This window comes from Lucilia sericata, unplaced genomic scaffold (assembly GCF_015586225.1).
Source record: "Lucilia sericata isolate MDLA Ls3-8-SP2 unplaced genomic scaffold, ASM1558622v1 Contig000284F_arrow, whole genome shotgun sequence".
In the NCBI taxonomy this organism is placed as follows: Eukaryota; Metazoa; Arthropoda; class Insecta; order Diptera; family Calliphoridae; genus Lucilia; species Lucilia sericata.
In genome coordinates, this window is record NW_023994309.1 from 359593 (window position 1) to 386056 (window position 26464).

At 31.1% G+C, this 26464-nt stretch overlaps 3 protein-coding genes across 3 annotated transcripts; all 3 read right to left on the bottom strand.

The window, feature by feature from the left end:
- Positions 1-337: 337 nt before the first annotated feature.
- On the bottom strand, positions 338-5242 carry LOC119603222 (G-protein coupled receptor Mth2-like). The gene is made up of 7 exons (XM_037955198.1): positions 4698-5242; positions 4624-4639; positions 2489-2677; positions 2086-2340; positions 893-1046; positions 552-734; positions 338-494 (listed from the first exon to the last, which is right to left on the bottom strand). The coding sequence occupies exons 1-7, from the start codon at positions 5166-5168 to the stop codon at positions 449-451; spliced, it is 1314 nt and encodes a 437-aa protein (XP_037811126.1). The 5' UTR covers positions 5169-5242; the 3' UTR covers positions 338-448.
- A 10584-nt stretch (positions 5243-15826) lies between these two features.
- Positions 15827-18859, bottom strand: LOC119603223 (G-protein coupled receptor Mth2-like). The gene is made up of 5 exons (XM_037955199.1): positions 18515-18859; positions 16523-16706; positions 16265-16423; positions 15895-16149; positions 15827-15840 (listed from the first exon to the last, which is right to left on the bottom strand). The coding sequence occupies exons 1-5, from the start codon at positions 18857-18859 to the stop codon at positions 15827-15829; spliced, it is 957 nt and encodes a 318-aa protein (XP_037811127.1).
- Positions 18860-20091: 1232 nt separating this feature from the next.
- LOC119603220 (G-protein coupled receptor Mth2-like) lies at positions 20092-25316 on the bottom strand. The gene is made up of 7 exons (XM_037955196.1): positions 24463-25316; positions 24199-24349; positions 23939-24127; positions 20925-21179; positions 20663-20816; positions 20340-20534; positions 20092-20280 (listed from the first exon to the last, which is right to left on the bottom strand). Exons 1-7 carry the CDS (start codon positions 24961-24963, stop codon positions 20253-20255), a joined length of 1473 nt encoding a protein of 490 aa, XP_037811124.1. The 5' UTR covers positions 24964-25316; the 3' UTR covers positions 20092-20252.
- Positions 25317-26464: the final 1148 nt, after the last annotated feature.

Genomic DNA, 26464 nt, shown 5'->3' on the forward strand with positions numbered 1-26464 from the left:
TTAAGATACGTTTAGACCTATAAAACATTTGATGAAAAAGACGTAACCACTAATTTCTGTAAATTTATTTCTGATTCGTCAAATATTTGAAATTATGTAAACAAACTGATAACTCTAACAATAAATATATTTCGAAATGATTTTGTCCCTAAGAAAGCTTAACGTTTCTACATCACTGCAGTGTTCTCCACACCTGTCGACTCAGGACTTGACTAAGCTATGCCCATCTAAGTCCGTCTTTGTACTTACGCTACAGATCGTACTTTAAAAAAAATTTGTTTTAGAGTAGAATCGGAAAACAAAATCTACTTCAAAATTTATTATAATGGTAAATAGTTATATTTTAACTGTTAATACATTTAAATTGTGTAATTAATTTTTTAAGGCTTTAAAAGAAAAATTTGAGTAAAGTATTTCCATATAAGTATGTTGACTCCGGTTTGCAAATTTAATTTTGAAGATTTCCCACAGAAAGTTGATCGCTTTTCTCAAATCTGTAAACAAAAAACATTTTCATAATGAATTAATTCTTGTTTTTTTGTATTTTATACCTATTTTTTATTAAACACAAAACTTTTGGTCTCATGACAAATAATACAAATGTCAAAAATCCTTGAATAGCTATGATGAAATCCGCAATAACAAACAAAAATTCAATTCTATTCCAGACTGAAAGAATCTCGAATATCCAAGGAATGCCCAATATGAGGGACAAACGCAAAATCACAAGTGCACTGCAGGTCAAATTACATATAAGTATGTATATAAGATTTATCAACAAATATATGTACATATATTAAAATTTTAATATATTATTAAAATCCTTAACCTTTCATGCATTGCACATTCATACATATTCATGTATTTAATAATTTCGTTAAGTTTTACTTACTTTTGTTTATATATATTTCTGTTTCGCATCAGTCTTGCTGCATCTCGCCTTGTTTTGTAGATCATTGCTATCAAACGTATAAATATTACTAAATTGAAGAGTAAAATTAAGAGTGATGGTCCATACAAATAAAATATGGCAGACGATTTTTCAGCTAAAATGGCAGTATATAGGTTCCGTTTAAAAATTAGTACTTTATATTGCTAATTCGGTATTAAAGTTATAATAATGATTTATATAAGAGTTTCAATGCTTCAGTTCCAGTTCTGTTCTAGTTTAGTTCTAGTTCAGTTCTGTTCTAGTTCTGCTCTAGTTCAGTTTAGTTCTAGTTCAGTTCTGTTCTGCTCTAGTTCAGTTCTAGTTCAGTTCTAATTCAGTTCTAGTTCAGTTCTGGTTCAGTTCTAGTTCAGTTCTAGTTCTAGTTCAGTTCTAGTTCAGTTCTAGTTCAGTTCTAGTTCAGTTCTAGTTCAGTTCTAGTTCAGTTCTAGTTCAGTTCTAGTTCAGTTCTAGTTCAGTTCTAGTTCAGTTCTAGTTCAGTTCTAGTTCAGTTCTAGTTCAGTTCTAGTTCTAGTTCAGTTCTAGTTCAGTTCTAGTTCAGTTCTAGTTCAGTTCTAGTTCAGTTCAGTTCTAGTTCAGTTCTAGTTCAGTTCTAGTTCAGTTCTAGTTCAGTTCTAGTTCAGTTCTAGTTCAGTTCTAGTTCAGTTCTAGTTCAGTTCTAGTCAGTTCTAGTTCAGTTCTAGTTCAGTTCTAGTTCAGTTCTAGTTCAGTTCTAGTTCAGTTCTAGTTCAGTTCTAGTTCAGTTCTAGTTCAGTTCTAGTTTAGTTCTAGTTCAGTTCTAGTTCAGTTCTAGTTCAGTTCTAGTTCAGTTCTAGTTCAGTTCTAGTTCAGTTCTAGTTCAGTTCTAGTTCAGTTCTAGTTCAGTTCTAGTTCAGTTCTAGTTCAGTTTTAGTTCAGTTCTAGTTCAGTTCTAGTTCAGTTCTAGTTCAGTTCTAGTTCAGTTCTATTTCAGTTCTAGTTCAGTACTAGTTCAGTTCTAGTTCAGTACTAGTTCAGTTCTAATTCAGTTTTAGTTTAGTTCTAGTTCAGTTCCAAAATTAAGTAAATATATAGACACTTTCAACAAAGGTGATGTATATCTTTATAAATATTTATGTATGTACATACTTACATATTTGTAAAACTTTGTAACTTACAATTTATAAAACACATTTTCAAACCAATGCCGGTCTTATACGCTTCATCCACATTCGGCAATAGTTCTAATAAAATGCCAATTGCAGTTGCTAGACCTGCACTTAGCCAGACATACAATGAATATATAATAAATTTCTTGCGATTTTTTCTTAAATTCAATTCAGCATTAATATTATTAAAAGATTTCGAAATGTCATAACACAAAACACTCAGCCATAAATATAAAGATAAATAGAAGAAGTATGCAGTATAACCTTAAAAAACACAAATAAAAGTTAAATTAACTTATTAATCTATCAAATAAATACTTGACGAAATCATGTGACAAACAAAAAATTATAGTTTCCCATATCCTTTACATATGTAGAAAAATTAAAGAAAATGAAAATTATGTTTACTCACCCATTATAAAGCATGATAGAAAACCGAAACTTAAATTCGAGATATTTATAAACGAGATAATGGCATTTGATATAATCTGAGACAATACATAACAAATCATTAGTTGGCCACTCATGTGTTGCCTTAATTCTTTTAACACTAAGTATACTAATAGTGTAGGTAATAAAAATAACATTGATATAACGGGCGCTAAAAGGAAAGTACATGACATGGTACACGGTTGTTAGATCTTACAACGTTGTCAGTAAAATGTTCAGAAAATGTCTAATAATCGTTTGAACTTACAAATTTTCTTTTGCAACTTTGTCAGAAAAAGCAAGACAATATTGCAAGACACAATTTGTAAGTTGACAGTATTATTAAACATTTTCTGTACATTATACTGCCAACGTTGTAAGATCTAATAGCCGTGTGTATACAGCATACGTTTTAGAACTTCTTAAACATATTAAAATATTTAATTATATTTGGTTTTGTTTACCAAAGAAACTTAGATAAATTTTCCAGGATAGTATGTTCGGTGCGAAACAAACGAATGGTGTTAGTGCATATGTCAGAAGAATCTCCCTCTAACTGTAGTGGTGAGTAACATGATTCAAAGCGATGTTCAGTTTCATCAATCATAAAATATATACATTTTCCATTCTAGAAAAATAATTAATTAGAAAACAATAGATATCAAGACGATATAGATTCTAGTATTCATCGAATAAGATATATACTAAACTTTAGACCATCTAGACTATAAATAACTAAAAATAGAATGATACACTATGACAGACTATAGACTAGACTATAGACTAGACTATATACTAGACTATAGACAGACTATAGACTAGACTATGACTAGACTATAGATAGACTATAGACTAGACTATAGAGACTAGACTATATGACTAGACTAGAGACTAGACTAAGACTAGACTATAGACTAGACTATAGACTAGACTATAGACTAGACTATAGACTAGACTATAGACTAGACTAAGACACTAGAAACTATAGACTAGACTATAGACTAGAGACTCTAAGACTAGACTAGACTATAGACTAGACTATAGACTAGACTATAGACTAGACTATAGACTAGACTATAGACTAGACTATACTAGACTATAGACTAGACTATAGACTAGACTATAGACTAGACTATAGACTAGACTATAGACTACTAGACTAGACTAGACTACTAGACTAGACTATAGACTAGACTATAGACTAGACTATAGACTAGACTATAGACTAGACTATAGACTAGACTATAGACTAGACTATAGACTAGACTATAGACTAGACTATAGACTAGACTATAGACTAGACTATAGACTAGACTATAGACCAGACTATTGACTAGACTATAGACTAGACTATAGACTAGACTATAGACTAGACTATAGACTAGACTATAGACTAGACTAGACTATAGACTAGACTATAGACTAGACTATAGACTAGACTATAGACTAGACTAGACTATAGACTAGACTATAGACTAGACTAGACTATAGACTAGACTATAGACTAGACTATAGACTAGACTATAGACTAGACTATAACTAGACTATAGACTAGACTATAGACTAGACTATAGACTAGACTATAGACTAGACTATAGACTAGACTATAGACTATACTATAAACTAGACTATAGACTAGACTATAGACTAGACTATAGACTAGACTATAGACTAGACTATAGACTAGACTATTGACTAGACTATAGACTAGACTATAGACTAGACTATATACTAGACTATAGACTAGACTATAGACTAGACTATAGACTAGACTATAGACTAGACTATAGACTAGACTATAGACTAGACTATAGACTAGACTATAGACTAGACTATAGACTAGACTATAGACTAGACTATAGACTAGACTATAGACTGGACTATAGACTAGACTATAGACTAGACTATAGACTAGACTATAGACTAGACTATAGACTAGACTATAGACTAGACTATAGACTAGACTATAGACTAGACTATAGACTAAATTATAGACTATAATATGGACTAGATATACTATATAGTATTGGCTAGACTATAGACAAGACTATTCAATAGACTTTTGATTAGACTATCACTAAACTATAGAATGTATTATAGACTAGACTAGAATATTACAAGTATTATGCATTATCTAAAAAAAAAAAAACATTTCTTTTCTCATAATTTGTTTCTTCTATATATATATATACCTCTTTTAAAATCCATTCATCCAGAACCTTCTCTAATGCTATTGGCCACCTGCAAGGCATTCCCACTTGTGTTTTAAAATGTTTAAATACATCTACAGTTTCATTTTTATAATTCGTTCGTTGTATTGTTAATTTCCACTGAATTTTCATTTCCCTAGTTACTTTTTCACATTCATCGATATTAAGATACTCTTCCTTTTCGCAACACAATTTAATGCAGGGCTGTTTCTCACTACAAACACAACCTCTTAGATGGCGAGGAACTGTTATTTTTTTCTTCATGAAATCCAAACGATAATCATAGAAATCCTGTTTTTCGGGTGGTATTAAAATACCCTCATACAGATATGATCCATTATCGAACTTCTTGTGATTCGTTAAATTTACTGTTTTCTCATAAGAACATTTATCCGGATCAACTCCAATAGAAATTTTCAATATTAGGAGTGTCAATAGTATTGAAAAATACATTGGAATAAAATGTTTTATTTTTTTAATTAGTGATTTTTATTCACCTTGATTTTTCTCTTAATGATTCTAGAGACTGATTGTAGAATTGAAAGTAATCTTTTCATTTGAAAAGTATATACGTTTGTATGTTATATAGTATATAATATATTTGACCTATATGTATTTTAAAAGAAAGTTGCAACAAAAAAATTATATTAAGAAAAAAAAAATACCACAACTACCACAAAGATATACCAGTGTTAGTAGTTATAAATAAACATATGTATTGACAGGTTTCTCAAATATAATATACTAGCTATACCCAGTGTGCTTCGCTACCCTCATCGTAATGGAATAAAATAAATATTATTGTAAATGTATATATATCTGCAATATCAAAAAGTCCCCTATTTAAATTTATGTTTATATATTCAATATTTTGGAAAACTCAAAAAGTACCAATGAAGTACGAAAAAGTAACAAAAGACCTCTTTTATTTAATTTCATGTTCCTAAGTTCAATATTATAGAAAATTAAAAAAGTACCAGTTGAAGAACGAAAAATTACCAAAGGGTCCCCTTTTATAGATTCTCATTAACTCCGGGCTCCACATGGTTAATTTCATGTTATAAAAAACACAAAAAGTACCTTTTGAAGAACGAAAAATTACCAAAAAGTCCTCTTTTATATGTTCTCACTTACTCCGGGCTCTACGTACTTAATTTCATGTTTCTAGGTTCAATATAATAGAAAATTCAAAAAGTACCTTTTGAAGAACGAAAAAGTGCCGAAAAGTCCCCTTTTATAGGTTATCACTTAATCTTGGCTGTACTTGCTTAATTTCATGTTTCTAGGTTCAATATTATAGAAAATTCAAAAAGTACCTTTTGAAGAACGAAAAAGTACCAAAAAGTCCCCTCTTATAGATTCTCATTTACTCCAGGCTCTATGTGCTTAATTTCATGCTTCTAGGATCAATATTATAGAAAATTCAAAAAGTACCTTTTGAAGAACGAAAAAGTACCAAAAAGTCCCCTTTTATAGATTCTCATTTACTCCAGGCTCTACATGCTTAATTTCATGTTTCTAGGTTAAATTTTATAGAAAACTCAAAAAGTACCATTCGAAGGACGAAAAAGTACCAAAAAGTCCCCTTTTATAGGTCCTCACTTAATTCGGGCTCTACATGTTTAATTTCATGTTTCTAGGTTCAATATTATAGAAAATTTAAAAAGTACCTTTTGAAGAACAAAAAAGTACCAAAAAGTCCCCTTTTATAGTTTCTCACTTAATCCAGGCTCTACATGCATACTTTCATGTTTCTATTTTCAATATTATAGAAAATTCATAAAGTACCTTTTGAAGAACGAAAAAGTACCAAAAAGTCCCCTTTTATAGATTCTCATTTACTACGGGCTCTAAATGCTTATTTTCATGTTTCTAGGTTCAATTTAATAGAAAACTCAAAAAGTACCAGTCGAAAGACGAAAAAGTACCAAAAAGTCCCCTTTTATAGATTCTCATTTACTCCGGGCTCTACATGCTTAATTTCATGTTTCTAGGTTAAATTTTATAGAAAACTCAAAAAGTACCAGTCGAAGGACGAAAAAGTACCAAAAAGTCCCCTTTTATAGATTCTCATTTACTCCGGGCTCTACATGCTTAATTTCATGTTTCTAGGTTAAATTTTATAGAAAACTCAAAAAGTACCAGTCGAAAGACGAAAAAGTACCAAAAAGTCCCCTTTTATAGATTATCATTTACTAAGGGCTCTACATGCTTAATTTCATGTTTCTAGGTTAAATTTTATAGAAAACTCAAAAAGTACCAGTCGAAGGACGAAAAAGTACCAAAAAGTCCCCTTTTATAGATTCTCATTTACTAAGGGCTCTACATGCTTAATTTCATGTTTCTAGGTTAAATTTTATAGAAAACTCAAAAAGTACCAGTCGAAGAACGAAAAAGTACCAAAAAGTCCCCTATTATAGATTCTCATTTACTCTGGGCTCTACATGCTTAAATTCATGTTTCTAGGTTAAATTTTATAGAAAACTCAAAAAGTACCAGTCGAAGGACGAAAAAGTACCAAAAAGTCCCCTATTATAGATTCTCATTTACTCTGGGCTCTACATGCTTAAATTCATGTTTCTAGGTTAAATTTTATAGAAAACTCAAAAAGTACCAGTCGAAAGACGAAAAAGTTCCAAAAAGTCCCCTTTTATAGATTCTCATTTACTCCGGGCTCTACATGCTTAATTTCATGTTTCTAGGTTAAATTTTATAGAAAACTCAAAAAATATCAGTCGAAAGACGAAAAAGTGCCAAAAAGTCCCCTTTTATAGATTCTCATTTACTAAGGGCTCTACATGCTTAATTTCATGTTTCTAGGTTAAATTTTATAGAAAACTCAAAAAGTACCAGTCGAAGGACGAAAAAGTACCAAATAGTCCCCTTTTATAGATTCTCATTTACTAAGGGCTCTACATGCTTAATTTTATGTTTCTAGGTTAAATTTTATAGAAAACTCAAAAAGTACCAGTCGAAGGACGAAAAAGTACCAAAAAGTCCCCTTTTATAGATTCTCATTAACTAAGGCCTCCGCATGCTTAATTTCATGTTTCTAGGTTAAATTTTATAGAAAACTCAAAAAGTACCAGTCGAAGGACGAAAAAGTACCAAAACGTCCCCTATTATAGATTATCATTTACTCTGGGCTCTACATGCTTAATTTCATGTTTCTAGGTTAAATTTTATAGAAAACTCAAAAAGTACCAGTCGAAGGACGAAAAAGTACCAAAAAGTCCCCTTTTATAGATTCTCATTTACTCTGGGCTCTACATGCTTAAATTCATGTTTCTAGGTTAAATTTTATAGAAAACTCAAAAAGTACCAGTCGAAAGACGAAAAAGTTCCAAAAAGTCCCCTTTTATAGATTCTCATTTACTCCGGGCTCTACATGCTTAATTTCATGTTTCTAGGTTAAATTTTATAGAAAACTCAAAAAGTATCAGTCGAATGACGAAAAAGTACCAAAAAGTCCCCTTTTATAGATTCTCATTTACTAAGGGCTCTACATGCTTAATTTTATGTTTCTAGGTTAAATTTTATAGAAAACTCAAAAAGTACCAGTCGAAGGACGAAAAAGTACCAAAAAGTCCCCTTTTATAGATTCTCATTAACTAAGGCCTCCACATGCTTAATTTCATGTTTCTAGGTTAAATTTTATAGAAAACTCAAAAAGTACCAGTCGAAGGACGAAAAAGTACCAAAAAGTCCCCTTTTATAGATTCTCATTTACTCCGGTCTCTACATGTTTAATTTCATGTTTCTAGGTTCAATATTATAGAAAATTCAAAAAGTACCTTTTGAAGAACGAAAAAGTACCAAAAAGTCCCATTTTATAGATTCTCATTTACTCCGAGCTCTACATGCTTAATTTCATGTTTCTAGGTTTAATTTTAAAGAAAACTCAAAAAAGTACCTGTGTAGAACGAAAAAGTAGCAAAAAGTCCTTTTATTATTAATTTCATGTTTCTATTTCAATGTCATAGAAAACTCAAAAAGGACCAGTTGGAGAATGAAAAGTACCAAAAAATATCACTTGATACCGGGGTTCCAAATAACACCCCATTAGGATATTTAGTGTTTCTAAATTTAAAAATTTTATCTAAATTGGATCATTGTGGTTGAATAAAATCAAATTTCCCGTTTTTACCCCTTTTGGTACTTTTTTCCTCCCCATTAACGAAATAAAAATTCTATTCCAAAAAGTTGCAACATCGTAGTGGGAGCCCGTTATTATGTATTCATATGTATAAGTTAATAAACCAAAAACAATGTTTTATGAAAAAAGTACCAAAAATAGGTACAATTTTAACCCCTTAAACGTCCGAATATCCAAAAAGTACTAAATTCATATTTTTATTTTTTCGTTAAGTTATGAAGGAGTCAAAAATATTTTTTGAATGTGCACTGGTTTAAAAGATACATGGGGTGCGAAAAAAGTACCAAAATACAGTTTTTACCCGTTTATTCCCTAAAGGGGCCGAATTTTAAAAAAGTACCAGACACTTGTCCGTTTATTTTTTAAATGAACGGCGATAAGCTTTAAACTGTTTTTGTATCTTTTCTAGTTTAGGAGATATAAGGTTACCGAATTTACCCGTTTTTACCCTTTTTTACCCCCTAAACATTCGAATTTCCAAAAATCCCGTCTTAGTGGATCTATTTGGCGGGAGACCAACCTCCTGTCCAAATTTCAGCTCTTTAGCTTCAACCGTTTAGGCTGTGCGATGATGAATCAGTCAGTCAGTCAGTCAGTCAGTAACGTTAGAATTTTATATATATAGATTGCTTTATATTTCTTTTATTTATGGATCATAATTAGCAAACTTCTTGAAAGAATATCTTAAAGAATTATTGACGTTTCCGAAGATTTTGACAAAATTACTTTCAACAAAAATACATACATCGACTTATATATACATATATGTACACATACACACATTTTGGGCACTCTTGCATTAGAGTGTTCTGAGACGTAGCGTTTTTTAAGAATCTCATTGATGAGCTTTGATATATAGAACGGAACGGTCTTCAGTTCGACCTCAGCAATTCCCCATCTTCAATAAATCCTCTAGTTTTTCAAAGGTCTTCATAAAATATTCTATTTCAAATAACATAATTCTATAATTTTCAATAAAAGAACATATTCAGTCCATGTAATAATCATATTTTATATATAATTCATATTGGAAATTTTCATACAATTTAAAAAAAATATGTATATTGTAAAGAAATGTGAATATCAGAGCAGCTATACTGTTGTCGAATTTCCACGAAGTCTGTAAAGTAGATGAATATGAATTACATAATTTCTTAAAAAGTTAAACAGAAAGAGATTTTGTACCTTTTTATTACTAAATGCCATACTTTTGGTCTCAAAACAAAACATGAAAATACCAAAATACCTTGAACTACATTGATCAGATCCGCAATTGTAGTAAATAAGTCACCAGATGAACCTTTTGGTATAAAGTACGATATAATGATAAAGAATCCACAGTGGGGCAGAATGGAAATTTTTTGGAAATAAATCTGGCATTTCTAAACGGCTGATCCGATCGGGATAAAATTGTGTGAGCGTAGCCAAGGAGTATTCGAGTTTAAGTTTTGAAGATGAACCCTGCAGATGCCCCAGGGACGGCGCTGTGGCGGCTCAAAGTAGGGTACCTACGACATGTAAAATTTTTAAACTCGTGCCATTTTTTGTTTTTCACCCAAATACAAAGATTTTTATATTTTGTGAAAGCGCTCGACGCTCGATCTTGAAAAAACATGCTTGAACATACTACTTATCTCTTATAATATCCGAGTTATAGGCATATAAAAATTTAGTGATACAAAATTTACCATACCTTGGTCCGCCTTTTTTTGAATACCGGGCGTAATTTTGGACCAAATGGACTCAATTTTTTCTTGTTAGTTAGACAACAAAATTTCCAATAATATACAAAAAATTTCAGATCAATATTGTTTACAGATCCAAAAATATACGTTTTTTAATTTAAAAATTCAAAAAATTTTAGATTTTTGGCGTTTTTTTTTGCCAAAAATGTGTCTTAACTCTTTTATTAATAAAATAAAATTTTTATTAAGAACATATAACAATTTTATAGTTTTCTAAAAGGTATCTTTACGCAGAACGCTTTGGTGTAAAAAACTTGTCCTATTTTTTGAAAATGTTGCCACTGCGTCCTTCCGAATATGACCTATCTTTTATCAAAACTTCAACTTTGGGCGACATGTTCTAAAATCCCAAAGCTGGGATCAGAAAACTGAAAGCAGTTTTGGAAACCTCAATATGTTTTCTATTTACTCCAAAAGTATTTTCCCAGCCCTGAAAGAAATGTGGACCCTATGGGCAAAAAAGTAAAAATCCCATTTTTGGGATTTTCATTCCTATTTTTGGGAATTGCGGGATGCCCTTTGACCTTTTCAATTTTTTTTTTGCATATTCTTATTTGAAATGACAAATTTAACAAGCGTTGAAAATTTCATTGAGTTTTGTTCATAAATAAAGATTTTGTCATATATTACATATTTGTTTAATTTCTAAAACTATGATTTATATCAAAATTTTAATAGGATCGCAGATAGCTACAACAATTTAGTCCATATTTATCCCTTAATATCATTTTTTAGTTAGATATGGAAATTCTCGACCCTTTACAAAAAATTTCAAGCCAATATCTCAATTACATTCAAAAATATGTTCATTTAAACCTGTGTCCTTTAATTTCATCTTTTTCATATTTTAGTATTAAGTATGACAGAACATACATTTGGTGTTGAATAAAATATTTTTAAAAATTATTTAGTTAATTATTTTATTAAAGACTATAACATTGTATATACAATAAAAAAATATAATTTTATTATGAGCCACGCACAACAACACCTAAATCACCCCACACAAACCACCTTTCCCGCCCACCGAAATATAAAACACAATTTAATACAATATCATCAGTTAGTATAATAGCTTTTTTATTTGAACTGTTTATCTTAAACATAATACAATTAATTCTTACAACCTACTTATATAGTTAATTCCTAACACTACTTATTTTCTATAAAATAATCTGTCATATCGGTATACATATCCAGAAGGTAATATAAGTCCTTTAAATTTTCCTCGTTTTGAGATGATAGAGTTTCATAACAAATCCATCTTTTTCGTATAGTTGAAAGAACAGGATCAGAAGATAGAAGTAAACTATTAAGAATATCTTCATTCTGTGATTGCCTGGAGCATTTTCTTGAGCTGAAAAGTTGAACATGCTTAAAATCTCGATTCCTCGCTTCCTGGGCTTCTTCTGTTAACTCTCCAAGTGGAAGAATATTCGATTCAATTATTATTTGACCATGACACAATACTTTGTGTACAGTTGGTGTTAGTTCCCTCCATGGATACAGAGATACAAGTAATTTAGAAATTTCAGATGTATATTCCCCAAATCGATTCCCATTAATTTTATGTTTACTTTTCAGTGCCATTAAAATAGTGTTAACTCTTCGAAGCAACTCCTTGTCGATTCCAGTTATTTTTGAAGTAATTTCAAAATCACGAAAAAACCTTCTCGCCGTATTACCGTCATGTGTACTACCGCAACTTGGAAGTGGTTTGTCGATGTTTAATCCCATCTGAACTTTAAATTCTTCTTGGATTCTGCTTTTTTCCGCAGCTCTCAGTTCTTTCAATTCTTCATTATTTTTTGTTGATTTAGTAAGATTCTCTGGCACACTTCTATATTTGAGGTCGTATGCTATGTGTAAAAAGTAATCCAAAAATCGTATTCTGGCATGAAGTGGTGAAATTCCGAAAGACAGGACTTCTTCATTAATACTTCTGCTTTTGTTTATATTTGAGAATTGCGACTTTTTCTCATTACATATTGAGCATCTCCAGAAGGAAGAAGTTTCTGTTATGGCATTGCTGACCTTTCCATCAATCATTGTTAAGCTTAGCTGATATGATACGTTAATAGAGAATTCCTTTATTTTTATGCAAATGGGCTCCATTGCATTTATTTCATCTTTTAAATATTCCACTTAATCTTTTGTTGTTTTCTTTGACTCCTTTATATATTCAAATCCAATGGGTCTACAAAAATTTTTTGAACCCGGAGTTGTATTGATCCATATATCTTCAAATGAATTTCCGATGCTTGACGATGATGGATTAAGGGAATATGAACGAATTCGTAATGGCACTAATGATGACATAAATACACTTTTGTAGTCTGCTAATATCCGACTTCCACAAGCTTGTTTGTATTCTGGAAGTCACATCCCCACTTACACATTAAGACAACATCATAGTTATGAATTTTCCTTAGTTGGTCTTCTGAAAAGTCTGACACAATTCTTAATGCTGTGTTTTCGAGCAAAGATGATATATCAATACAAGCTTCCACATCATTAACAGCAATAGGTGATGGTAGGATAGTTTGTTTTTTTTCCTGGATCGCCTTGTATGATGGTAATATATTGTGTCCTTTTTCATGCAGAGCTTTCCTTAATATTTGGTACTTATTTCGACTGAGACCCAGTTCCAACATAAGCGCTATTGCTTCCTCTTCAGTAAAATTTGATTGTGATGTTGGAGTTGGTATACTTTCCACAATTCGCTTAAGTCGTTTTGGTGATGCATTAGGAAGAATAGTGGCAATATGTACGGCATCCATAGGTTGGTTTTCCTTTTTCAGCATTTCGTTAAATGTATCAGCAATTTCCTCATTTGAGATTGAAAAAAGTTTTTGTGTGACCCTCTTTTTTTTTGACCTTGAACATAAGTCTTCGTATGACTAGCAAGGCGCTATAAATTATAAATTTCTGAAAATTTAAGCATAATAGGACCTTTCAATTATAAGGATAAGCAAACAAATAGAAAATAGGTAAATATAAGATTTAAACATGTTCTGTCATATTTAATACTAAAATATGAAAAATATGAAATTAAAGGATACAGGTTTAAATGAACATATTTTTGAATGTAATTGAGATATTGGCTTGAAATTTTTTGTAGAGGGTCGAGAATTTCCATATCTAACTAAAAAAAGATATTAAGAGATAAATATGGACTAAATAGTTGTAGCTATCTGCGACCCTATTAAAATTTTGATATAAATCATAGTTTTAGAAATTTAACAAATATGTAATATATGACAAAATCTTTATTTATGAACAAAACTCAATGAAATTTTCAACGCTTGTTAAATTTGTCATTTCAAATAAGAAAATGCAAAAAAATTGAAAAGGTCAAAGGGCATCCCGCAATTCCCAAAAATAGGAATGAAAATCCCAAAAATGGGATTTTTTACATTTTTGCCCATAGGGTCCACATTTCTTTCAGGGCTGGGAAAATACTTTTGGAGTAAATATAAAACATATTGAGGTTTCCAAAACTGCTTTCAGTTTTCTGATCCCAGCTTTGGGATTTTAGAACATGTCGCCCAAAGTTGAAGTTTTGATAAAAAATAGGTCATATTCGGAAGGACGCAGTGGCAACATTTTCAAAAAATAAGACAAGTTTTTTACGCCAAAGCGTTCTGCGTAAAGATACCTTTTAGAAAACTATAAAATTGTTATATATTCTTAATAAAAATTTTATTTTATTAATAAAAGAGTTAAGACACATTTTGGGCAAAAAAACGGCAAAAATCTAAAATTTTTTGAATTTTCAATTAAAAAACGTATATTTTTGGATCTGTAAATGATATTTTTTGTATATTATTGGAAATTTTGTTGTCTAACTAACAAGAAAAAATGAGTCCATTTGGTCCAAAATTACGCCCGGTATTCAAAAAAAGGCGGACCAAGGTATGGTAAATTTTGTATCACTAAATTTTTAAATGCCTATAACTCGGATATTATAAGAGATAAGTAGTATGTCCAACCATGTTCTTTCAAGATCTCGTCGAGCGCTTTCAGAAAATATAAAAATCTTTGTATTTGGGTGAAAAACAAAAAAATGGCACGAGTTTAAAAATTTTACATGTCGTAGGTACCCTACTTTGAGCCGCCACAGCTCCGTCCCTGGGGCATCTGCGGGGTTCATCTTCAAAACTTAAACTCGAATACTCCTTGGCTACGCTCACGCCAAATTTTATCCCGATCGGATCAGCCGTTTAGAAATGCCAGATTTATTTCCAAAAAATTTCCATTCTGCCCCACTGTGTAATGTAAAACAACAATTTATTACTGAATTAAAATGTTTAATTCATATTATTTAGTACCTCTTTTTTATTAAATACCAAACTTTTGGTCTAATGACAAACAGTGAAAATGTTAAAAACCCTTGAATAGCTATGATGATATCCGAAACTACATATAAAAAGTCAAAAATATTCCAGGCTGAAAGTATGTCGAATATCCAAGGAATGCCCAGTATGAGGGATAAACGCAAAATAACAAGTGCACTGTAGGTCAAGTAAAGATGATTAAAGAATTAAATATATATATAGTTTTTAAGTATATAAGGTTGATTTTTATAACATTTTATCAAATGTCCAAAATCTTTCATGTGCAGCACAACTCTTAGTTCGACTCCAGTCGAATTTTACTTACTTCCGTATAAATATATTTTTGTTTCGCTTCAGTCTTGCCGCATCTCGCCTCGTTTTATAGATAATTGTTATTAAACGTATAAATATTACTAAATTGAAAAGTAAAATTATGAGGGATGGTCCATACAAATAAAACACTGCCGACGGTTTTTCAGCTTAAATGATAGAATATAGGTTTAGTTTAAAAATTAGCAATATCGTTAATTTAACATTAATAAAGTTGATTTTTCAGTCAAATTTTTCCTACGAATTCGGAGATAAACTATCTTCTAGAATACCTTATATCTACTGCATCCTCCATTAATAGAATAATGGAATAGGTTATTGATATCATGCCGGTAAGAAACAATGATTCAATAACGATTGATTGAAGAGTAACATTTGAAAGATCTTTTTTCGATCATTATAGAATATTATTCAAGATACAACATACATTAGATATGACGCCGTCCTATAGAACTTAATAGCCCCCACACCATCTCGTACATAAGATAGATTTTGGTCTACCTAGGAGATCTGAACAACTTAGTCAGCTTTCTTTTTCAGAATTTAAGAGGCGCTTTCTACAAATCATATAAGGAGCTACAAGGCCATGTATATATTTCTATGTGACTTACCATTTATAAAACATATCTCCAAACCAACACCGGCCTTAAACATTTCATCCACATTCGGTAATAGGTCTAATAAAATACCAATAGCAGTTGCTAGTCCAGCAGTTAGCCAGACATACAAGGAATATATAATAAACTTCTTGCGATCTTTTCTTAAATTCAATTCAGAATTAATATTATTAAAAGTTTTAGAAATATCATAGCATACAACGCTGAGCCATAAATAGAAAGATAAATTGAAGTAGTAAGCGGTGTAACCTAAAAAAAAAAAACAAATTAAATTAGGTTTTGATTTCACATTATCTAAGGACCGCTTTTGCTGGTAACTGTAAATCTAAGAAAAAAACAAATATTATTCATAAAATTTGCTCACCCATAATAAAACATAATATAAAATCGAATCTTATGTTCGAGATATTTATAAACGACAAAATGGCATTAAATACGATCTGTGACAATACATAACAAATCATTAGATGGCCGCTCAAATGTTCCCTTAATTCTCTTAACACGGAATATACCAGTATTGTAGCTAATAAAAATAACATCGAAATAAGTGGGGGTAAAAGGAAATTAAATTTTGAAATTTCAGAAGCATATATAAATATTTATTAATTTTTTCTTGGTTTACCATATGTATTAAGGATTATTTTCCAGGCAATTACATTCCATCTGGGACAACTGAATGGTGTTAATACATATTCCGTAGAATCCTTTTCTAAAGGTAGTTGTGAGTTTTCTATAGGTAGTTGTGAGTAACAATAGTCCCAAGTGTTGTGTTCGTAATCATTCCATAGAATAGATAAAATTCCATTCTGGAACAATAATTGAAATAAGATGATAAAAATACTATTTTTGACTACTATACAGAAAAGAACACTATAGACTATAAACTAGACTATAGACCAAACTGCAGACAATACTATAGACTATAGACTATAGTCCAGTCTACAGTTTGGTATTTATATCATCTTGTTTCAATTATATTAGACTATAGACTAGACTATAGAATAGACTATAGACTAGACTAGACTATAGACTATAGACTAGACTATAGACTAGACTAGACTATAGACTAGACTATAGACTAAACTAGACTATAGACTAAACTAGACTATAGACTAAACTAGACTATAGACTAAACTAGACTATAGACTAGACTATAGACTAGACTATAGACTAGACTATAGACTAGACTATAGACTAGACTATAGACTAGACTATAGACTAGACTATAGATTAGACTATAGACTAGACTATAGGACTAGACTATAGACTTAGACTATAGACTAGACTATAGACTATGACTATAGACTAGCCTATAGACTAGACTATAGACTAAACTATAGGCTATACTATAGACCTAGGACTATAGACTAGACTATAGACTAGGACTATAGACTTAGACTATAGACTAGACTATGACCTAGACTATAGACTAGACTAGGACTAGACTATAGACTTAGACTATAGCCTAGACTATAGAATAGACTATAGACTAGACTATAGACTAGACTATTGACTCGGACTAGACTGAACTAGACTAGACTATTAGACTAGACTATAGATCAGACTATAGACTTAGACTATAGACTAGACTATAGACTAGACTATAGACTAGACTATAGACTAGACTATAGACTAGACTATAGGACTAGACTATAGACTCGACCTATAGACTAGACTATTTTTTTTAGCTAGACTATAGACTAGACTTATAGACTAGAAATAGACATGACTATAGACTAGGACTATAGGACTAGACTATAGACTAGACTATATAGACTAGACTATAGACTAGACTATAGACTAGACTATAGACTAGACTATAGACTAGACTATAGACTAGACTATAGACTAGACTATAGACTAGACTATAGACTAGACTATAGACTAGACTATAGACTAGACTATAGACTAGACTATAGACTAGACTATAGACTAGACTATAGACTAGACTATAGACTAGACTATAGACTAGACTATAGACTAGACTATAGACTAGACTATAGACTAGACTATAGACTTGACTATAGACTAGACTATAGACTAGACTATAGATTAGACTATAGACTAGACTATAGACTGGACTATAGACTAGACTATAGACTAGACTATAGAATGGACTATAGACTAGACTATAGACTAGACTATAGACTAGACTATAGACTAGACTATAGACTAGACTATATACTAGACTATAGACTAGACTATAGACTAGACTATAGACTAGACTATATACTAGACTATAGACTAGACTATAGACTAGACTATAGACTAGACTATAGACTAGACTATAGACTAGACTAGACTATAGACTAGACTATAGACTAGACTATAGACTAGACTATAGACTAGACTATAGACTAGAGTATAGACTATACTATAGACTAGACTATAGACTAGACTATAGACTAGACTATAGACTAGACTATAGACTAGACTATAGACTAGACTATAGACTAGACTATAGACTAGACTATAGACTAGACTAGACTATAGACTATAGTTTAGAGTATAGACTAAACTACACTCTATAGACTAGATCCATATATAAAACATCACGGCAAACACAGTAAAATTTTTATAATTTGTTCTTATAAAGTTTATAATCTAAACATACCTCTTTCAAAATCCATTCTTCAAAATTCTGATCCAGTTCCACTGGCCACCGGCAAGGTAATTCCACTTGTGTGGTAAAATGTTTAAATATATCTACAGTTTCAATTTCATAATTTTTTCGTTGTATTGGCAATTTCCATTGAACTTTCATTTTCGGAGTCAAGTTTTCACATTCACTCATATTAAGATACTCATCCATTTCACAACACAATTTAATGCAGGGCTGGTCCTCACTACAAACACAACCTCTTAGATGGCGCGGAACTGTAATCCTTTTCCGCATAAAATCCAAATGATAATCATAGAAATCCTGTTTTTCGGGTGGTATTAAGATACCCTCATACATATATGATCCATTATCGAACTTCTTGTGATTCGTTAAATTTACGGTATTCTCATAGGGACATTTTTCCGGAGAATTTGTGGATGCAACTCCAATTGAAATTTTCAATATTAGGAGAGTCAATAATATTGAAAAATACATTGGAAATAAAATGTTTTTTATTTTAATTTCTGTTCACGATGATATAATATTCTCTTAATGATTCTAGAGACTGATTGTATAATTGAAAGTAATACTTTTATTTGAAAAGTATACATATTTGTAAATAAGTATGTATGTGTGTATATTTTATTTTACTTATTTATATTTTAAAAGAAAGTTGGAACTAAGAAATTTTATTAAGAAAAAAATACCACAACTACCACACAGACGTACAAGTATTAATACATACATACATACATACATACATATCCCAGCAGTTCGACGGGACAGTCCCGAACTGACCACTTAACCTATCACTTGTGGTGGCCCCTAGCCACCTGACTACCCAGGTGACCAACCATTTTAACATGGGCTTGTCCTACGAGGAAGTCAATCGTCACTCTACACCCTACAAAGATACAGTAAAGAGACGATTGCCTCCGCTCTCGCTTACAAAGGGGACACTAAAGTGACGAAACATACGAATTGGAGGTGGTAAGATATTAATGGAACTAAAATTTAAAAATTTCAAGTGTCTACTCTCTAGAATACTATGGGACAATAATGTGACGATTGACCCGAAAGATATAAATTTGAGTCAACAAGATGGTGGCACATAAGTAGAAAGTAACAATCATTTCTCCAAAAGATGGGTAAAATAACTACTTTCAGAAGTACAACAAAAAAAAAGAACTTTTAAGAGTATAATCTCTAGGTTACTTGAGGACAGTAAAGAGACGACTGTCTCCGCTCCCGCTTACAAAGAGGACACTAAAGTGACGACTGTCTTCATTCTCGATTACAAAGGGTACAATCTTGACGAATGACCCAAAACATACGAATTGGTGGTTAACTATTAGTGGAAATTACTGTCTTTTTCGTATGCATTGACTCTTTGTCGTACTGCTGGGGTCTGTATACATACATATGTATGTGTAGACAGGAGTTCTCAAATATAATGTATGGGTACTAAAATTTTAAAGTGGACTTTGTTTGCTCAAAAGAAAGCTCATACTATTTCTTATAACAGCTTTATAGTCGCTTATGGCATGCGAATGGAATATATTCTTCAATAAATCCTCTACTTTTGGAAAGGTTTTATTATAATATTTTATTTCTAATGACGTAAACATACATATTTCTATAATTTTTCAATAAAAGAACAATTTTAATATTTTATATATCATTCATATGGTAAATTTTCATACAATTGAAAAATTACGTATTTTGTGAAGAAATGTGGATTTCAGAGTAGCTATACTATTGTCGAATTTCCACGTATTCTGTAAAATAAATAAATGTTAATTAATTTCTTAAAAAGTAAAACAGATATATTTCGTACCTTTTTATTACTAAATGCCATACTTTTGGTCTCAAAACAAAACATGAAAATACCAAAATACCTTGAACTACATTGATCAGATCTGCAATTGTAGTGAATAAATCACCAGATGAACCTTTTGGTATAAAGTACGATATAATGATAAAGAACCTAGGAATGCCCAGTACTAGTAATAAACGTACAATTATAAGTATACTGTAAAATAGAACATAGACCAGTACTATTTAGAGTTACATATGTTACATTCTGTAGTTTTTAAATTGAACTATATTTCATTACATAGGAAAAATATAATATCTTTAGATGAATTCTTTATTTCTTACTTTTCTTTGAAGATCTTCTGGTTTCGTCTCAATCTGGCGGCATCTCGTCGTGTTTTGTAAAAAATTGTTAAGAAACGAATAAATGCAACTAAATTGAGGAATATAATTAAAAAGGATGGTCCAAACAAATAAAACCATGCTGTCCGGTTGTTAACTGCAATGATATGAGAATGGTTAAATAAAATATGCCAACATATTTTAAAAGTACTCAATTGTGTTATATTTCTAGCCATTATATATTATATTTATGTTAAATACTTACACTGTAACCAGCAAACGATTTCACCAAACCCCGGTTTATAAGTAGCATCTACATTTGATGATAGTTCTAAGAATATACAAACAGCAGTTGCTACTACGGTAATCGGCCAAACGTATAAGGAATATCTCATAAATTTTTTAAAATCTTTTTTTAAATTCGTTTCAACGCTGAGTTTATTAAAATTTTTCCAAAAGTCATAACACATAATAGTCAGCCATAAAATGGAAGATAAATAGGAGAAGTAACTGGCGAAACCTATAAAAAAAAAACAAAAAAAAATATTCTTTTAAAGTCTAACCAGTATAAACTAGACTCTAGACTATACTATAGACTATAAATGAGACAAGACTAGACTAGGCTATTTACTAGACTCTAGTCTAGGCCATAAATTAGAGTATAAAAAAGATTATAGACTAAACTATCGGCAATTGAATAGACAAGATCAGAAAGGAATAGACTAGATACTAGGCTAGACTAGACTATAGACCAGAAAATACACTAAACTATAAACTTTAGACTAGAATATAGATTAGATTATAGAAAAGACTAGAATTGAATAGAATCGAAAGGAATAGACTGGACAAGACTAGACTATATATCAGACTATAGACTGGACTATAAACAAGATTTTAGACTAGACGGAACTAATCTAGACTAGACTATAGACTAGACTATAGACTAGGCTATAGACTAGACTATAGACTAGACTATAGACTAGACTATAGACTAGGCTATAGACTAGGCTATAGACTAGACTATAGACTAGACTATAGACTAGACTATAAACTAGACTATAGACTAGACTATAAACTAGACTATAGACTAGACTATAGACTAGACTATAGACTAGACTATAGACTAGACTATAGACTAGACTATAGACTAGACTATAGACTAGACTATAGACTAGACTATAGACTAGACTATAGACTAGACTATAGACTAGACTATAGACTAGACTATAGACTAGACTATAGACTAGACTATAGACTAGACTATAGACTAGACTATAGACTAGACTATAGACTAGACTATAGACTAGACTATAGACTAGACTATAGACTAGACTATAGACTAGACTATAGACTAGACTATAGACTAGACTATAGACTAGACTATAGACTAGACTATAGACTATACTATCGACTAGACTATAGACTAGACTATAGACTAGACTATAGACTAGACTATAGACTAGACTATAGACTAGACTATAGACTAGACTATAGACTAGACTATAGACTAGACTATAGACTAGACTATAGACTAGACTATAGACTAGACTATAGACTAGACTATAGACTAGACTATAGACTAGACTATAGACTAGACTATAGACTAGACTATAGACTAGACTATAGACTAGACTATAGACTAGACTATAGACTAGACTATAGACTAGACTATAGACTAGACTATAGACTAGACTATAGACTAGACTATAGACTAGACTATAGACTAGACTATAGACTAGACTATAGACTAGACTATAGACTAGACTATAGACTAGACTATAGACTAGACTATAGACTAGACTATAGACTAGACTATAGACTAGACTATAGACTAGACTATAGACTAGACTATAGACTAGACTATAGACTAGACTATAGACTAGACTATAGACTAGACTATAGACTAGACTATAGACTAGACTATAGACAGACATAGACTATACTAGACTATACTATACTAGACTATAGACTAGACTATAGACTAGACTATAGACTAGACTATAGACTAGACTATAGACTAGACTATAGACTAGACTATAGACTAGACTATAGACTAGACTATAGACTAGACATAGACTGACTATAGACTAGACTATAGACTAGACTATAGACTAGACTATAGACTAGACTATAGACTAGACTATAGACTAGACTATAGACTAGACTATAGACTAGACTATAGACTAGACTATAGACTAGACTATAGACTAGACTAGACTATAGACTAGACTAGACTAGACTAGACTAGACGACTAGACTAGACTATACTAGACTAGACTAGACTAGACTAGTCTAGACTAGACTAGACTAGACTAGACTAGACTAGACTAGACTAGACTAGACTAGACTAGACTAGACTAGACTAGACTAGACTATAGACTAGACTAGACTATAGACTAGACTAGACTATAGACTAGACTAGACTAGACTATAGACTAGACTAGACTATAGACTAGACTAGACTAGACTAGACTAGACTAGACTAGACTATAGACTAGACTAGACTATAGACTAGACTAGACTATAGACTAGACTATAGACTAGACTATAGACTAGACTATAGACTAGACTATAGACTAGACTAGACTATAGACTAGACTAGACTAGACTATAGACTAGACTATAGACTAGACTATAGACTAGACTATAGACTAGACTATAGACTAGACTATAGACTAGACTATAGACTAGACTATAGACTAGACTATAGACTAGACTATAGACTAGACTATAGACTAGACTATAGACTAGGACTATAGACTAGACTATAGACTAGACTATAGACTAGACTATAGACTAGACTATAGACTAGACTATAGACTAGACTATAGACTAGACTATAGACTAGACTATAGACTAGACTATAGACTAGACTATAGACTAGACTATAGACTAGACTATAGACTAGACTATAGACTAGACTATAGACTAGACTATAGACTAGACTATAGACTAGACTATAGACTAGACTATAGACTAGACTATAGACTAGACTAGACTATAGACTAGACTATAGACTAGACTATAGACTAGACTATAGACTAGACTATAGGACTAGATATAGACTAGACTAGAGACTATAGACTAGACTATAGACTATAGACTAGACTATAGACTAGACTATAGACTAGACTATAGACTAGTCTATAGACTATATACTATACTATGGACTAGACTATGGACTAGACTATGGACTAGACTATGGACTAGACTATGGACTAGACTATGGACTGGACTATGGACTGGAGTATAGGCTTACACTATTCAATGCTAACTCACCCAAAATATGGCACTGTGTACGATTGAAATTTATAAACGATACTTTTATAAAAGCCACAAGACCAATCATTGTTGCCAACGACACCAAATAGCAGATCAAAAGTTTTCCACTTAGAGTTTCTCTTAATTCTTTTATCAGTGCATATATCAGTATTGTGGGTGTTAAAACTGTTACAGATATTAGGGAGGCTAAAATAAAATAAAGCGATTAAATTTTTACATGCAATTAAAAATAGCTGTAAATTGTATTTATAGCTTACCATACAGATTTAGGAATTTTCTCCAAGTTGGTAATAGACGACATGCGTATGGACTTAATACAGTTTCAGAAGATTCACCGTTTAAATGCGGTGTTAAGCAATATCCGTAAGTGGGGATTGGTGGCATTTGTGATATATTTAAAAAGCCATTCTTGAAATTGAATCAGTAGTTATGTATGTTAATACGTTTACTTTTTTAATATAGAGAACCTTTTCAAGACATCTTACTATATAGATGGAAAATATATTTTATTTAATATTTACCTCTTGCAAACTCCATAAATTTTTATTTTTAACTAGTGCCACGGGTTCCTCACAAATCACACCTACTTGAGGTGTAAAATGTTCTAATATATTCACATGTTTTAATTGGCCATTTTCTAGTAATATTGGTAGTTCCCAACTAACTTTCATTTCCGGCGTCATCTTTTCACATTTACCCATATCGGTTAGAAACTCATCCTTTTCGCAACATAATTTCATACAGAGCTTCATATCGCAAACACAAGCTCTCATATGGACTGGAACTGCTACTTTTAAGGGAAATGATCCTGTAATTTCAAAATTATAGAAATGCTGTCTCTCGGGTGGTATTAGAAAGCCCTCATACAGATATGAGCCATTTTCGTAATGCACATAATTGGTTAAATTTACAGTGTCTTTATAGAGACATTTTATTTTCTTGTTAACGTCAGAGGCAGATGTTGATGGAAGCACGAGGTAAATGTGCCATGTTAGGAGCGCCAGAAATATTGAAAAATCCATTGCAAATTTAATAATTAGTAATTACAGATTAGAAGATAATTTTTTCACAGCGATATAATGTTCTTAAATGATTTCTTATGACTGATTGGAGAATTGAAATTAAGATTTTTATTTGCAAGCAACATTAATAGCTTAGACCACGATATTGCGGAGGGTAATATGCGTTTCTGTTGATGTCGGTAACACTCAAAAATAAAGTGGATTTAACGATGACTGTTGTATTTAGAGTATAGTTTACCATTTTAAATATACTCTTGAAAGATGACTCATGAATTTATTTTGCCTAAAAGACAGAAATCATTCCATGCTTACATCAAACTTCTAATGCAAACGTGATGTGGGAAATGCGCCTGTAGAACGGATCGATCAACACAGCGCTTGTGATTTAAAAGGCTTTTCTAAAACTTTCTAGTTTTTAATTGTTATAGTATTTTTATGTAAACTACTACTATAGTAGATAAAAGCTCTCCATATAGCAGTCTTAGGTTATCATATTATAGAATATACTCGCTGATAGCTTATTATTTTTAATGCATTTTCATATGTATGTATATTTTACAACGTAAATGCATTATTGGAATGCATGTTCTTAAGAGAAAATAAATAACCACAATTACCACATATTTACAATGTTAATAATATTTATATGTCGAAAGGAAAATAAAATTCTATTTCAACTGAACCATATCGCTTATGTATTACAAGGTTGTAATAACTCTCAATTCGTTTTTTTTAAACCAGTGGGATGTTTTTTGGCAGTAAATTCGGAGTTTCGAAACGGCTGGTCTGATCTTGGCGTATTCGATATGTGCATTTTTATACGTTTAACATTTTGTTGTTTTCCACCAGATTCGAAGGATTTTTATATTTTCTGAAAGTGTTCGTCTAGATCTTGCATTTATGTCTGTTATAACTACCAACTTAAAAGAATTTAATATTTAAAAATTGAAAGTATTGTCATGCCTTGGTCTAGTTAGTTAGTTAGCTAGTTAGTTAGTTAGTTAGTTAGTTAGTTAGTTAGTTAGTTAGTTAGTTAGTTAGTTAGGTAGTTAGTTAGTAGTAGTTAGTTAGTTAGTAGTTAGTTAGTTAGTTAGTTAGTTAGTAGTTAGTTAGTTAGTTAGTTAGTTAGTAGTTAGTTAGTTAGTTAGTTAGATAGTTAGTTAGTTAGTTAGTTAGTTAGTTAGTTAGTTAGTTAGTTAGTTAGTTAGTTAGTTAGTTAGTTAGTTAGTTAGTTAGTTAGTTAGTTAGTTAGTTAGTTAGTTAGTTAGTTAGTTAGTTAGTTAGTTAGTTAGTTAGTTAGTTAGTTAGTTAGTTAGTTAGTTAGTTAGTTAGTTAGTTAGTTAGTTAGTTAGTTAGTTAGTTAGTTAGTTAGTTAGTTAGTTAGTTAGTTAGTTAGTTAGTTAGTTAGTTAGTAGTTAGTTAGTTAGTTAGTTAGTAGTTAGTTAGTTAGTTAGTTAGTTAGTTAGTTAGTTAGTTAGTTAGTTAGTTAGTTAGTTAGTTA

Bases quoted from the DNA above. Each gene is read 5' to 3' on its own strand.
- LOC119603222 (XM_037955198.1), bottom strand. From the start codon at position 5,168: ATGTATTTTTCAATACTATTGACACTCCTAATATTGAAAATTTCTATT. The intron at 2,341-2,488 runs GTGAGTAAACAT...GTGTTTTTTAAG, and splicing joins TCTATCATGCTTTATAATGG to GTTATACTGCATACTTCTTC. The intron at 1,047-2,085 runs GTAAGTTACAAA...CTGCCATTTTAG, and splicing joins GAAAATGTGTTTTATAAATT to CTGAAAAATCGTCTGCCATA.
- LOC119603223 (XM_037955199.1), bottom strand. From the start codon at position 18,859: ATGTATGAGGGTATCTTAATACCACCCGAAAAACAGGATTTCTATGAT. The intron at 16,707-18,514 runs GTATGTTTAGAT...TTATTGTTCCAG, and splicing joins AAGAATGGATTTTGAAAGAG to AATGGAATTTTATCTATTCT. The intron at 16,150-16,264 runs GTGAGCAAATTT...TTTTTTTTTTAG, and splicing joins TATATTATGTTTTATTATGG to GTTACACCGCTTACTACTTC.
- LOC119603220 (XM_037955196.1), bottom strand. From the start codon at position 24,963: ATGGATTTTTCAATATTTCTGGCGCTCCTAACATGGCACATTTACCTC. The intron at 24,350-24,462 runs GTAAATATTAAA...TTCAATTTCAAG, and splicing joins ATTTATGGAGTTTGCAAGAG to AATGGCTTTTTAAATATATC. The intron at 20,817-20,924 runs GTAAGTATTTAA...ATATCATTGCAG, and splicing joins AATCGTTTGCTGGTTACAGT to TTAACAACCGGACAGCATGG.